Source organism: Pholis gunnellus (genome assembly GCF_910591455.1).
Source record: "Pholis gunnellus genome assembly, chromosome: 3".
Lineage (NCBI taxonomy): Eukaryota > Metazoa > Chordata > Actinopteri > Perciformes > Pholidae > Pholis > Pholis gunnellus.
In genome coordinates this window covers 25477025-25491874 of record NC_136529.1, presented here as the reverse complement: position 1 = coordinate 25491874, position 14850 = coordinate 25477025, and the positions used below count along the sequence as shown (strand labels likewise).

At 38.7% G+C, this 14850-nt stretch overlaps 2 protein-coding genes across 2 annotated transcripts; one reads left to right on the top strand and one right to left on the bottom strand.

Annotated features, from left to right (window-relative positions):
- Nucleotides 1-81: 81 nt before the first annotated feature.
- manf (mesencephalic astrocyte-derived neurotrophic factor) lies at nucleotides 82-5276 on the bottom strand. Its single transcript, XM_079186662.1, has 4 exons — nucleotides 5098-5276; nucleotides 3710-3837; nucleotides 2474-2615; nucleotides 82-2126 (listed from the first exon to the last, which is right to left on the bottom strand). Exons 1-4 carry the CDS (start codon nucleotides 5183-5185, stop codon nucleotides 1942-1944), a joined length of 543 nt encoding a protein of 180 aa, XP_079042788.1. The 5' UTR covers nucleotides 5186-5276; the 3' UTR covers nucleotides 82-1941.
- A 1905-nt stretch (nucleotides 5277-7181) lies between these two features.
- oser1 (oxidative stress responsive serine-rich 1) lies at nucleotides 7182-10748 on the top strand. Its single transcript, XM_079186658.1, has 4 exons — nucleotides 7182-7528; nucleotides 8360-8469; nucleotides 9214-9330; nucleotides 9488-10748. The coding sequence occupies exons 2-4, from the start codon at nucleotides 8393-8395 to the stop codon at nucleotides 10443-10445; spliced, it is 1152 nt and encodes a 383-aa protein (XP_079042784.1). The 5' UTR covers nucleotides 7182-7528; nucleotides 8360-8392; the 3' UTR covers nucleotides 10446-10748.
- The last annotated feature ends 4102 nt before the right edge of the window (nucleotides 10749-14850 follow it).

The window sequence follows — 14850 nt, the reverse complement described above, 5'->3', positions numbered from 1 at the left end:
TAAAGCTGTTTGGAATCAGTTGTTTTTAGATTTCCTACGTGTTGCTTAACTGAATAAAACAATACGATCTTCTGCTCAACGTGGGATTTTTTCATGTTTTAATGAAAAAGTAGAATAGTACAGTTGTAACAAATTACATGAAAAAAAAAGTTCAATGTGAAACAAACGGCATATTTTAAGTTTTCATTTCCCGTTTCAAGTAAAAACAAACATTTTATCGTGTTTCTATTACACCAAACAATAAAATCTCCAGCCTCCATCCTGTGTGTGTGTGTTTATGTGAGTATGCATGTGTGTGTGTGTGTGTGTGTGTGTGCAACATGTGGAAGAAAACACATACATAGTCATTTCCCTCCATGTTTCAGGAACCATAAATATTCTTGCGACAGCTGAACTCTAAACATTTTGAATGTTGGTTAACAGTCAGTCCACTTCACTATTTATTTTGTTTTATTGTACATTTTCAACAATCCTAGAATCTAACTCCTGATTGTGTTAAACTGCAGCTGCTCAGAAGAGAAGAGGAGGATTTGAAGAAGTTACGTTCACAAACACCAACATGAGAATATATCACCACAGAAACATCTGGAAACCAGATCCAAATATCCACCCGTTAGAAAACATCTGGCCGTAATATTTACTTTGTCAACGAGGAGTCACACGTGCTTTAACATAAGTCACCCATACTCAGCGGGAGCTTTTATCTTTGTGTACAACTTTAAAGTGAATTAAAGTTTTTACAAAAACCATCCCTAGCTTGGTAAAAAAACAATAATCCTAAATCACTTCTTAAAAATCATTTTTACAGACTGGCTTTATGCGATGTCTTTTTACTGCTTTATTTAACTTTATAATTATATTACCAACAGTCGCTGCTTCCTTTAAACGATCGTGATTGGTTTAAAGAAATCGACAAAACCGTCTTCACAAACCACGACACGTCATGTAGCACCTGTATTTAACTTAATGCATGTAAAACTAGCACATCACAATAAAGCTTAACTGGTTGATTATTGGTGACGACACACTTCAGTGTCACAAATGAGACAGAACAAGAAGTTCACTTCTCTTTAAACACAACGTTTGAATATGGGCGACTTTGTTCAGAAGAGATTGAAACAAAAAGACGATGATGAAGATCTGAACTCAGGTCTTTAAGGATCGGTTCACTTTCTTTTTCTCCAAGTCTATATTTATACAACACACCACACACAGTTTTTTGGTGGCTGTAATAATTTCACCTCATTATTGTGAAAATATGCGCCAATGTTATCAGCAGCACGGTCTACATTAGAAAGGGAACTACTGGGTCCTGTATGCATCGAGAGCGACTGATCATTATTTTGATGCACATAATGCGTCGGTATTGTTTGAAGATAGACTTGGAGAAAAAATTTAATTAAAAAAAAAAAAAGAGCTTTTCCTCTAAGTATCAGTTGAACAACATCCGTGTTCTCTCATCGTCCTCGTAGCGTCACCGAAAGAAGTCAGGGTGAAGTTTCTCAAAAAAAAAAAAAAAAATAAAGCATCTTGGCGTTAAGATGTCGTCGGCTGGAGAAGTGAAGACGAGTGAAGACGAGTTGGTTTGTGAAACAGGAAGCTGTCACGTTTTAAAATATCTCTGTGTTGGAGAATCAGCCAACGTTTACTGTGAACCGTATCGACGACATAAGCAAAAATAAAAACAAAGCTCGTAATTCCCCTTTAATGACTTCATTCTTGACACATGAATTTAAAGTATAGTGTAGGACTGATACCGATATCTATCCCTCTGAAGCAGGGAAGGATTACCAGATGAGCTTACGCCTCGAAAAAAAACAAAAAAAAAACAGATAAACTCCTCCTCTTCCTCCTCTCCTGGTCCTCCTCTTCCTCTCCTGGTCCTCCTCTATAGCGGTGTGGTTCCCAGTCAAGTCCAAAGTTGTGATTTGTGTGTTTTGGTTACAGGTCAGTCCGTGCTTTGGCGGCTGCGGGCGCGTACTTGGGCATCAGCTCCGTGATTTTGCGGATGAAGTCGGACTTTTCGGCGCAGCCTTTGCAGGACTCGCCCCACTCCTCCAGGATCTTCTTCAGGTCCTTCACTTTGAGCTTCTTCAGGTCCACCGTGGTCAGGTCCAGCTGTTTGTCTGCACGGGACACAAGACAATAAGTTATGACCTCACGCAGTTATTCATTCTCATTGGTTTAAATGGTTTATTTATTTGTGCAACCCCGTGTTGCATAATGATGGTAAATGATCTTTGAATCAATAATCAATCTTTATTATTCAATTTAATATAATATATAATTATATTTTGTATATTATTTTTAAATAATATTAATTAATATTTATTAGGACAAAACCCTCTTTCTGAATTGAATGTAAGGCGTGTGTAATTCTTCTAGTTTGTAGAGATGGAACATTTGGCTGTGAGACTTCTAGTGAAGTGGTTATTTATAGATATTAAATAGTAGAAGCATGTTTTGTCCTCACCATACTTCAGCTCACAGATCTGACCGTCCTTCTTCTTGAGCTTCTCACAGATCTTCTCCACCGGGGCGTGGTAGCTGAGCGGCTTTGACACCTCGTTGATCATCTTCGTGGCCGCGTCGCTCGTCGCCCCGATGTAGTAACACTAGACACGAGAAACGGGGCGGAACGTTTTTATCATTGTTTAGAAAGGTGAGTAGAAAAAAAAGTCAGACCAGAACAAAGTGAGGAGAAGAACATGAAGAGGAGAAACGAAGGTATCAGCAAGTGTGTGTGTGTGTGTGTGTGTGTGTGTGTGTGTGTGTGTGTGTGTGTGTGTGTGTGTGTGTGTGTGTGTGTGTGTGTGTGAGATCTGGTTAATGTGCGAGTGTCGAGGTTCTGTAGTAATATGCGATATATTTCAATATACACATAAATACACAAAGACTGTACACAGAAAAAATATGTAAGAAATTACAAAATAAATTGTATCGTAGCAAAAGAAAAACAATTCAAATAGAATTAATCATAAATTAATCATAATAAAAAATGAATGAATAATTCATTAAATAGATTATGGTTCACTATGTATAAAAGGAGCTCCAGTGGCTCTCCGCTTCCTCCCTTCGTTTAATTTCATTCATCAGAAGTGAAGAATACGAGAAATTAAAATAGAGATATATATATATATATATATATATATATATATATATATATATATATATATATATATATATATATAAAGACTTTAACAACAAGAGAATGTGTTTCTGGTCAGATGTGTGAAATACGGTCTGTTCGTTGGGTCATTATCTAAAACGTAAGAAAAGATAGAACTTTATTTATCCTGAAGGAAAGTTTCATTAAAGACTACAACAGAAGAAGAAGAAAAAAAACAATAGAATGAAAATATTAAACATATAAGAACAATAGAATTATTAAGTGTAAAATACTACTGACGCCAGTGAAAAATAGAACACAATAGCAATAAGAGTGAGGTAAATAAATAAAGTACAAATATTCAATATTGTTGTGTTAAAATACAATTAAATAAGAGTAAAAATACAAAGTGAAGAAGTGACACTACCACCAGAGCCTGATGGAAACTAAAGGAGAACGTTGTATTGCACATCGATTAATGAAAATAATGTTGCACATGGAATTGAAATGTAATATTGCGTCACATTAATCCATATAGATGTATATTAACTGTCCCTCTCCACACATCTCAGGTCCAATAACAGTCTGTACTTCACTTACGAAGCGGTTCTCTTTGCCTTTGGCGTCTTTGCAGGTCTTCATGATGGCCTTCTCGATGTCGGCGCTGTTGAAGTTCACGTTGTTGTCCTCCAGCGACTGGTAGAACCTCCCGAGGAAGGTTATGCACACTGAGACACAGGACAATATGAGTTAGGCAACGTCACAGAGGCAACGTCAGCTACTCCACACTAGCCGTTAGTGAAATGAGAGATTTCAGCTGTTGGTTTGGTAGTTATGCTACTATAACTGCGTAACTCTTTCCTTCAGGAATTAATGTCACTTTTTATAGTAAATAAACACTTTTCTGCAAAGTGACAGTTGCCTGTTAAAGAATAATTAACAGAACAGAACATAAGAACAAATAGCATCTACGAGGGACAGACGACTCTTTACCATGAATTTGAATATTTAAAAATCGGGGTTCTACAAACCGCAACACCTCCAAGAGTGTGTTTGAAGCTGGGATGTTGGATCAATACGAGATGAAACAATTAGTCAATAATAAAATTAATCAGCAGCTATTTCAAGAGCCAATAACCGATTTTAATCTCTTTTATTCATAAGTAAAAATTACATTTTGTTGGTCAAGTCAAGTCGGTCTTTGGACTCTTAGGAGCAGCAGTTTACTAAAATATGTTAAACCGGCCGGGTACTTCTTAAAATACTCACTCTACTCTGAAATCAATTTAACATATTTCCACTTATGCGTCTCTATTTATTGTATCTAATCGTACCTACTCAGCCGGTGTGTAGACTGATGGAATACATGTTTATTGGTTAGTGACATTAGTATTTAGGGGCTGGTTCATCTTTCTGTAGGTCGTAAATGTTGCTGTATAATACATAAACTTATTCAAATCTAAACATGTTAGAATTTAAAATATATGTTTACTATCTACTCCTATTCTCAGGTGTCACATACCTTATGTCCATTATATCTTATAGTCATACCGGTTTTGTAAATAAACTAAACTCTTAGAAATTATAATTTGCATTATTGTCAGACATTTTATAGACAAAGAGGACATAATCAGAAGATTAATCTATAACAAAGAAATATAGTTAACGGCAGCTTTAATATCATTGTCATTGTAGTTTCTATCGCGGTTAAAATAAGAAATAAATATGCGTTTAATTATCTTATTCAAGGGTGACAGAGACAGATAGATCTGTCTGTCTCACACACGCACGCATAGATACATACATACACAAAAATATAAAAATGATTACACCACCGCTTAAAACTAAACCTCCATCGTTACCAGCTGTGTCTACACATTACTTCCTGTAATATATGTTTTTTTAAAGTTGGTGAAGCTCCACACACCATTCAGTTTTAACGCTGTAGCTAATGCTAATGCTAACAGAAGCTAGCAGACACAGCCTACCTTCACAATCTCCTTCTTTCAGGGCTTCACCGGAACCGGGAAACAGAGCGAGCGCGAGAGCCACCGACAGCCCGCTTAACGACAACATCTTTCGGTTCGTTTTTAAACCTTTTTCAGACAAAATAAAGTAAACACGTCTTCGATACAGACGCCGGTAAACTGACTGTACGTGTGTGTGGCTTTTTCTTTTTTGTTCTTTTCCGGTGTGTGCTGCGTAACACTATGTCGAAGCTCTTATTGGTCGAGAGGTGCGACTCTTCCTGTGGCCTTCCACGCGATCTCCTCTGATTGGACGGAGGCAGAACGTTCCGGGAGCAACGTCCAGTTGGCGCCGTCTGATTGGTCCACGACTACCACGTGCTCCTCATGAAGCGTTCACACGTTCCCACGTAGAATAACTAGGATATAATAACTTTGTTTATTATGGGAATGGTTGTTTTTTCCTTTCTTTTTATTAAAGAAATAAAACAAATTCTTTAAAAAAATTAAAACGTATGCGTTCTTTCAGCTGAATTCAACCTGAAGATGTTTCTTATTTACAGAAAACCTGCAGATTCACTAATAAACTCTGGAAAGACATCAACACTTTCATATTTAATCATATTGTTAAGCAAAAGTTTTTATAGCAACTCACTCTCCTTCAAAAACAAACCATTTTGTAACATTTAACACGTTTTCATCTAAATTAATTAATTAAATGCATTCCTCATTGTTTTGAATCTGAATTTATTTTTCCCTGTATGATCACTTGATGACGCTGTTGCCTTCTTTTGTGTTTTGCTGTTGATCTCAACAAGTATTATATACAACAAGACAACAAATACATATTTATTCACCAAACAGTAGAAAACACTCTGTATCAGCCTACCTAACCAGAGAAGTGAGCTGTGCATACTTACACAACATTACATTTTTAGCACCTTATTGTTAATATACAGTATATACACTTACCGGTCATCTGTTTGCATTGTTTGGCATTGTGTATATTTGCATTTTACACCTTCTTGATACATTTTATTGTTTATATTTTGCTAAAAAAATGTTATTACACTTTCTCGCTTTGTACTGCATTTTCACTTAAATACAGTACTTGTGTAAATATACTTATTTACTTATTTCTATTGATGATTTCTATTGATTTACTTTTGTGGCTGTCATACAGTAGATGGGGAGGATGTGTTTATTTTATTTAATGTGCCAAAGGTTGTTCTCCGCAGCACAAGACGGTCTGGATGTTATATAAATACATAAATATACACATATATATATACAGTATATATATATATATATATATATATATACATATATAATAAATACTGTGTTCAAGCAGAGTTCATGTATCAAGTTGTATCAAGTCTACTTATTTTACTTAAGTACATCAGTAGTGGCACATGTGGTGACAGGAATCATAAAGATGCTCTTTTGCATTTAGTTTATTACAGTTAAGTGTCTCATAAGCTTAAAGTTACAACAATATATCGTTTTATAATAAGAAAGGATCAAAGAGTGAGGATTTTGAAAGTGTAAAAGTTGGATATTTTTTTACTTTATTTACTTTTTCAGTCTTTATTTAAAAAAACATACAAATACACAAACATTGCAGACATGTACTCAACATAGTGGTACAGAAACAAGAATATGAATAAACAAATGTTATTCTTTAAAGAGTTCAATGACGGTTGTAATACTTCTTTAGTGTTTATAAGTTTGAGAGTCTTAATTCTTTAAATTCACATAAAAGATCCAGTGAGATTGGAGGAAACTCTTTTTTTGCATTTATGTATTTACAATTTATATAATCAATAAGTTTACAATGAATACATGTTATATTTATAATGTTCAAAATGTGTAGAACACATTCTATCTCAGCCAATAGAGGAACTAAAGTCCTCTTTATGCATCATGGTCCATTTTAGAATTATATATTTTACATAAGTTGACTATAATGAAGCATCAATGTTGCAGCTGGTCAATGATGCGTGAAACATTACATTAAATAACAGCAGAGAGTGACGTCAGGGTGTTGTTTTTTTTAATGGCTGGTTACGTCACCAGGACTGCGCGATGTTGCAGAGTCACTGCGACTGTAAACAAGAAGAGAGAAGAAGAGTCTCCGTTTCAGCTGTAACGTTAGGGCCTTTACGCGTCTGTTGGTCTCTCTTCTTATTCTTTGGTTTGTATTCATTCGTGAGTTATAATTCCTGCGGTGCTGGGTGTAGCAGCCGTAACACTTTACATAATAAAAGGCACAGGTCCGTGTTTTTCTCCGGAGTCGCACAGAGCTAAGCTAACGTTAGCACCTCTAGCCTTTAGCTTTAGCTTTAGCCGTTGTTAGCTGGTCAACATCCAACGGCCCTGTCGCGAGGGAAACAACCCGTATGCCCCGGGTGTACACCTCTCTCTCTTTACTGTGACCAGGATACCCTGAACCGTGAGTATCACCAGCTCGTGTTTAAAAAGAAACAAAGACGTCCTGTGACCTGCTTAGCTTAGCTTAGCTTAGCAGCTAAAGTAGCTTGCTAGCATTAGCCACCAACAGGGTGTGTGGGAGTTCTTATGAAATCTACTGTTTACAAGCAAATGTGTCTGTTATTGAGTGTGACGTGTCAGTTAAATACTCTACGTGATCATAGTTTATTTATAATTTAATTCACATCTTGTGTGTTTTTTATGTTTGTGGCTGTCTATCACGTGATGTGTCAGCATATAGAACAATAACACATGATATTAATAATAATAGGACTTGAGCATTGTTTCTGTCTGCATCTCCATTTATTTAATTCAATTCAATTAAATATTGAATATATATAATTGATATATTATATAATATAAATTAAACTAATATAACCTTGTGTTTTTATGTTTGTGGCATCATCAGCCTGTCAATCACATGATGTCAGCATATAGAACAATAACATATAGAACAATAACAATACCATATAGAGCAATACCATATAGAACAATAACAATACCATATAGAGCAATACCATATAGAACAATAACACATTATTATTTCTGTCTGCATCTCTATTTTAATGTCCTTGTTCAATGTGAATCTCTGTTATTTAAGCCTTTCTATGAGGATCTAAGGGCTTTATTATCTCTAACTGTTGCTTAATATTTTATTATGTGTCCAACTCAGATGTTTTAACATTTAACCTGCGAGATTTAAACCTGGTAATAGATTTTAAGATCAAGCAGAAGCCCACACATGATGATAATCCTCAGTTCAGTGGTTGATCACGGCTGTGTTGTGTTGTAGCTGGGTGGCTGGTCGGAGCGGCCTCCTCCCACCATGGAGGCAGGAGGGAAGGACTGCGAGGAGGAAACTCTGCAGACGGCGTTCAAGAAGCTGAGAGTCGACGCTGAGAGGTAAATAACAACAACCTGCACTCACTGAACCAGAGACGGGACAATGAGGGCGTTTTATTGTGGATTGAGATTAAAAAACACACAAATAGTTGATTGTGGAGTATATCGTCTTGAGTGACTTGAACCAGCTGTGTAGCTCGCTACCGTGACGGGAATAGAGCCTGGTTTGTTTTCTTTTAATGGAGTAATTATCACTCTCATACTAGTATGTTTTGGTGACATTTTCGGGATAATATCGTGAATTCTGATTATTTTGGCCGGGATAATCGTGACATAATTAGGGACCCCCCCCCCCCCCCAAACCTCTCTTTGTCTCCGGCAAGAAATCTGTCCAAAAGATCCCATAGAACTCTATTTATGCTGGAAAAACTTATCAGATACCATTGAAATAAATATTTTAATACAACTTAAACTTTAAACAACATTAGGTTCAGTCAATAGAGACATGAGATGTCTCTATTGTTGTGTTCTGTTGTCAGCTGCTCTGAAAGTAACCGTGAACTTTGGAAAGAAATATGGTAAAAACCTGTTTACACGATCATGGAGGAATGATGGAGTTTGGTGATTTAAATCAGAAGCTGGCAGGTAATTCCTTTTTAATTAGCTACTCGCGTTCAGACCGTGGAGGTCGTTGATCTCTGTTTTAGGGTCTAAGCCACAGTAGTGATGTTGAGCTCAGTAAGTGACACATGTGCTGCGATAAAGTTCCTAAAAGTTTCTTCCCGTTTCTCTTTTTCTGTCCAGTTTACCCGGAGCTGTGAGTGTGTCGGAGGCGTTGGTTTCCAGAGTGGCGTCTCGCGTTTGTCTCGACGTCAGCGGAGCGAAGCCCAAACTCGGGTGTCCGAAGGACAACTGGCACGGGTTAGTTGAGCTTTTTATTTTAAGACTGAACTAAACCTCCTTGTGTTGTGTGACACACAGCTGTAATCATGAGGATTTTGTCACACAACGTCTCTATAAAATAATGATTTTTGTCTCCACTTTGTTACCAAATGTTGTCTCTCTCCTCCATCTTTAGCTGCATGAGGAAGACTTCCAGAGGAGCATCCAGAACCCAGCGGCGCCGGCGGTCCAAGTCCCCCATCCTCCACCCGCCCAAATTCACCTACTGCAGCACCGCGGCAGCCTCCGCTCTGTCGACCTCCAGCGGCGGCCTGAAGCACCAGCGGCTGGCCGCACCCGAGCCGTCGGAGCCTCGTCACGCCGGCGACGCCGTGGCCGTTCTTCCGTCGTCGGCCCAGAAAGAGCTCTCCTCCTCTGGCACCGCCGGCCACATCTCTCCTCTGGTTTTTGGATCTTGCGCTGGCTATGAGACGCGTGTTGCGGCGGCGGTACAAGAGATCCCCGCCGCTGCTGTTGCTGCCGCTGCGACGACGACATCCTCCGGGCAGGACGGAGGACGCTCTGGAGACCAGTCGAGCGAGGAAGGCGCCCCGGAGAAAAGTGCCTGTGGAGGAGCAGAGTCTGCACCACCATCACCACCTCGGACATCCGCAGAAGCCGCAGACTTCCGAGCATTGTCCGAGCGCCACGGCGGTGTCTCTGCAGAGGTTCCCCACGTCCCCTGCTCCTGTGCCTGGAAGAAGAAGAAGAAAGATTCAGATCCCCCGGAGGAGACGGGCCAGGGAGGAGCCGAATCCGAGTGCCGGTGTGGGTCCCTCCATCGGGACTGGAGCGGCGTGGAGGTTTACTCCTTCACGGGGCTCCGCAACGTCATGTCGGAGAGCGAGAGGAGCCGCGAGGGCGACGCTCACAGAACTCTCAGCACCAACAGCAACGCCGCCACCATCGCCTCAGCTTCGCCGCCGCCTCCATCGTCTTCATCGTCTTCGTCGTCGGGTTCCCCTCGCTCGTGTTCGGAGCAGGCGAGGGTCTACGTCGACGACATCACGATAGAGGACCTTTCCGGCTACATGGAGTATTACCTCTACATCCCCAAGAAGATGTCACACATGGCTGAAATGATGTACACTTAAGAATAAATATAATATCATAATAAATAATGAAATGATGTGGTAAAACGTGGCCTCAAAGGAACGTCGGTAGAAGAATGGATCGGGCATGAAAGTTGTAGTTTAAATATACAACGTTAGCTGGTTTTTAACCCGGGTTACCCCCCCATCCCATCATTTTATCTACACTGACAGAAACAAATCTATTTCTCATTTGTTTTGACTTGCAGAAAGTTGATGGTTGAAAACTTGTGAAGCCAAAAGTGTTTTTGACCTGAGAGTCATTGTCTGGATATTATTTCACTCAATAAAGTTTGAGTTTGGAAAGTGTGTCATCGCCTCTTCAGTCAAAGTAGAAACAAGTAAAGACAACAGCAGCTTCCTGTCTTTAAAGCTGCATCCTCTCCTCTGACCAGCAGGGGGCGACATGAAGTCTGACTACAGAAGTCTGAGAGAAGAAGAAGATCCTGATTATACTTTCACTTTAGTGACGACAGGGTTTGTGGTATTAGTGCTTCCTCCATCAGTTCATCAAAGCTGTTTAATGAAACTCAGAACCTGTTTATTAACTTCAGTGTATTGATCATTTTAAATGAGTTGATATTTAGGGATCATAGAACCAGATCTAATATTTCTCTCAAGTTATTGCACAATCTGTGTGTATTCTACACTGAATCAATTAAATGTCATTTAATAAGGAAGCTGTCATAATAATTATTAATAATATTTTATAATAGATGACAAAGAGTCTGAAATACGTTTTTAGATGGAAGGAGCTGATTGGCTCGTCTGAAATCCATGTTCCCATGATGCCAAGGGGCAGCAGACAAAGTAGAAAACCTATTATTTGTTCAAAGTTAAGCATTTTGAGGAGTAAAAGTATGTTTTATATGTTGTTGTTAATAAGTATTGTAATACAGACCCGTCGTATTAAAAATGATATGTAAGCATCCTGTACATAATGCTGGATTCGTTTTTGTTTTATGGAGGCCGCACAAAAATACACAAATGTTGGTTTTCAGCTGAAAGAAAAAGTAGTTTGTGAGTTGAAGTTACTCTTTAAAGACAAACTGCAGCTAGCAGATAGTACAGTACTGTCCTCTGAGATGTAGAAGTATAAAGGAGCATAACGTCTGAAATACTCAAGTACAAATGCCTTAAAGTTGTAGTCAGAGTACTGGAGTAAAGGTACTTAGTAACTTTCCAGTACTAATGAAATGAATGAAGATAAACTATTGTCGAGACTTTACCTCCGATGTTTCTCTGGTCTGTGTCAAAGTATTCATCAGAAACCCTGAAGACAGTTTCCAGTGTCTCTGAATGAATAACGGTATTATTATGAGACAAGAAGTATTAGTAAAGCTTCAGGATACTATAAGTGAAACATAATAAGACAACAGAATAGAGTCATAGAGCACTTTTTAATGAAGATATTAAATTCCAGCTCCGGTCTGCTGCTGCTCCCTAAAACAGTCACAAATGGCCACCAGGTGGCAGCGTCTCCTCGTTTCATTTATAAATAAACATATTTCTGATCTTCACAGCAAACCAGTGGTGGAAAGTAAGTTTACTCAAGTACTGTACTTAAATACAGTTTAAGTTAATTAGGAATATTTCCATTTTATGTTCAAAAATTATATTAAATATTAACAAAAATATATATATAATCAGAGGAGGTAGTAGCCTATACAAATAAATTCAACTGATTAACAGGTGATTAATGCATCCATAATTATAATCCAATAATATCAAACATTTAAGTCTGAAATGAAGTATTTTAACTTTGGTACTGAGTGTAGTTTGATGCTAATACTTTTGTACTTAAACTAAAGTACAAGTTATTAAGTCGTTAAAATGAATTATAGGATCATCTTTTTCATCACAGTGTCAGAAATTTGAGTCCTGGTCTGCTGCTCTCTGGAACAAATGGACACCAGGTGGCAGCGTCTCCTTATGTTTTCCTCCAGTGAATCACAGTGTATCCCAGTGTTTTACAGTGTACTTTCTGGTTTTACAGTGTTATACAGTGTATCACAGTGGATCACAGTGTTTTACAGTGTATCCCAGTGTTTTACAGTGTACTTTCTGCATGGCCTGGACCGATTCATCAGGGTGTGTCTCTTGTCTTTGGAGCTCAGGGATGAAAAAGACGAGCCAAACCAGAACACAATGAAATGACTGAAGCAGTGCAGCGTGTTGTGGACCGATGGAGCTGCATGAAAGGAACCATGAGGTCCAAACACACACAGCTGCTCCCGCTCTGACCACAGAGAGTGTGTTTACTGTGATTTCTCTCTGTCACTCTCTTCATCATTCAGTGTCGTCACTTCTTCATTCATTCAACAGGTGAACAGAAGCAGAGGTGGGGAAAGTATTCAGCTCCTTTACTAAAGTAAAAGTAGTAATACCACAGTGTAGAATACTCTGTTGTACTTGAGTATAAGTACACAACTTATACTACTTATTTTACTTAAGTACATCAGTAGTGGCACATGTGGTGACAGGAATCATAAAGATGCTCTTTTGCATTTAGTTTATTACAGTTAAGTGTCTCATAAGCTTAAAGTTACAACAATATATTGTTTTATAATAAGAAAGGATCAAAGAGTGAGGATTTAGAAAGTTTAAAAGTATTACATAACGCAGCCGTCGTAAAAACTCTGAGCTCCAGGAACAGAGTCCACAGTTCACAGCTGCTGTGGTGATCCACATTAACAAAGACCACAAAAACAAATCCCAGAAGAGAGAGAGAGAGAGAGGGAGAGGGAGGGAGAGAGGGAGGGAGGGAGGGAGAGAGGGAGGGGGAGAGAGAGAGAGAGGGAGAGAGAGAGAGAGAGAGAGAGAGAGAGAGAGACAGGGAGAAAGAAAGAGAGAGGGACAGAGAGAGAGAGAGAGAGAGAGACAGGGAGAAAGAAAGAGAGAGGGAGAGACAGAGAGAGGGAGAGAGAGAAAGAGAGAGAAAGAAAGAGAGAGAGGGACAGAGAGAGAGAGAGAGACAAAGAGGAAAAGAGAGAGAGATACTTTGTGGTTGTTTTGAGTCTTTCAATGTCTCTTTTTCTTTTTGTACCTCTTTTTAACATGTTGCATATCTCTTTAGTATTACTTTGTCTTTTTATTTGATGTCCCTTTCAAGTCTTTTTTAATCTCTTTTTGCTTGTTTTGAGTCTCTTTTGGTCACTTTACGACTCTTTGTCATCGTTTTCTGTCTCCTTGTTATTTGATTGACTTTCCAAGAATCGTCATCTCAAACTGAGGCTCTGGTCCAGGGGCCCCTGAACCCTTTGGGCCCTTTGGCCCATTCAATAATCCGTCACTTCTATCATGAAAATGTAACAAATGATACAGAAAAACTTTCCAAAATATTAAAAGCAATATATTTAGTCTTCGATTCATTTCACGATAGTGCATGTCCTGACTGACACATTCATTTCAAAGATTTACAGTCAGGTATTATTTTCCCGTCACAAAAGAAAAACCCCGCCTGTAAACACAGATGATCTGACGGCGGCCGCTTCAGTTGTTTCTGTTTCGATGAAGCTCAGTGTGAAGACGAGGGGGAAATCCAACATTCAGCTCACCACAGTGATAAAATCTTCAAACTCAAAACCTCACTGTTGAGAAAAAGCCAACAGCAGAAGTGAGAAACCACAGAGAGTCTCTCTGGAAACACCCTGCAGCTGATCGTTTATCATAATGTGATACCACGAATACAAAACAAACAAAAGAAAAATCCCAGTAAAGAAACCGCTGGAGGGAATTTTTCTTTTGTGGCAGGTTAGAACCAGAACCAGGACTGAGAGGCAGACTGTCAGACCTGCTGCAGTAGAATGAGAGGTTTTCTAAAGAGTCTCTGGTGCTCAGAGACACTACCACTCTAGTCCACAGGGGGCGACAGAATCAACACACAATGAGCGTTTAGTAGCTTTAATCTCAGCTCGTTTTGTGTCTTTCAGCTCATTGTTTAGTATTTTTAGCCTGCAGCAGAGATGCTTTTTAGTAAAAGAGAGTCTGTTCAACCTGACTTACCAAATACATCTACAAGCTAAAAAAACAGACACAAACAGAGCTAAAGTTGTGATCAATTGTTTGCACAAATGATTAAATCTTGTGCAGAAATTCTTTTTTTCTCCGTTAGTTTATTGTTGACTATAAACCTTCTCACCATGTTTTACATTCTTCCTCCAGTCTATGAAATAAATCTGTAAACTTTTCTCATCATCACTGATGTTCTTTTCATAATCCCTTAACGTTCAGCTCGACCCAGCTGAGTGTTCACGAGTTAATCCGTCACTTAACAAAAACAGTTCACGGTGAATTCTGTCACTCAGCAACAGGAGGTGAGAGAGTTTGTGTTATGAACAGGATGTATTTATATTCTCACATGAAACTCATTGAGTGAAACCTGATCAAAACTTCACATTTGTACCAA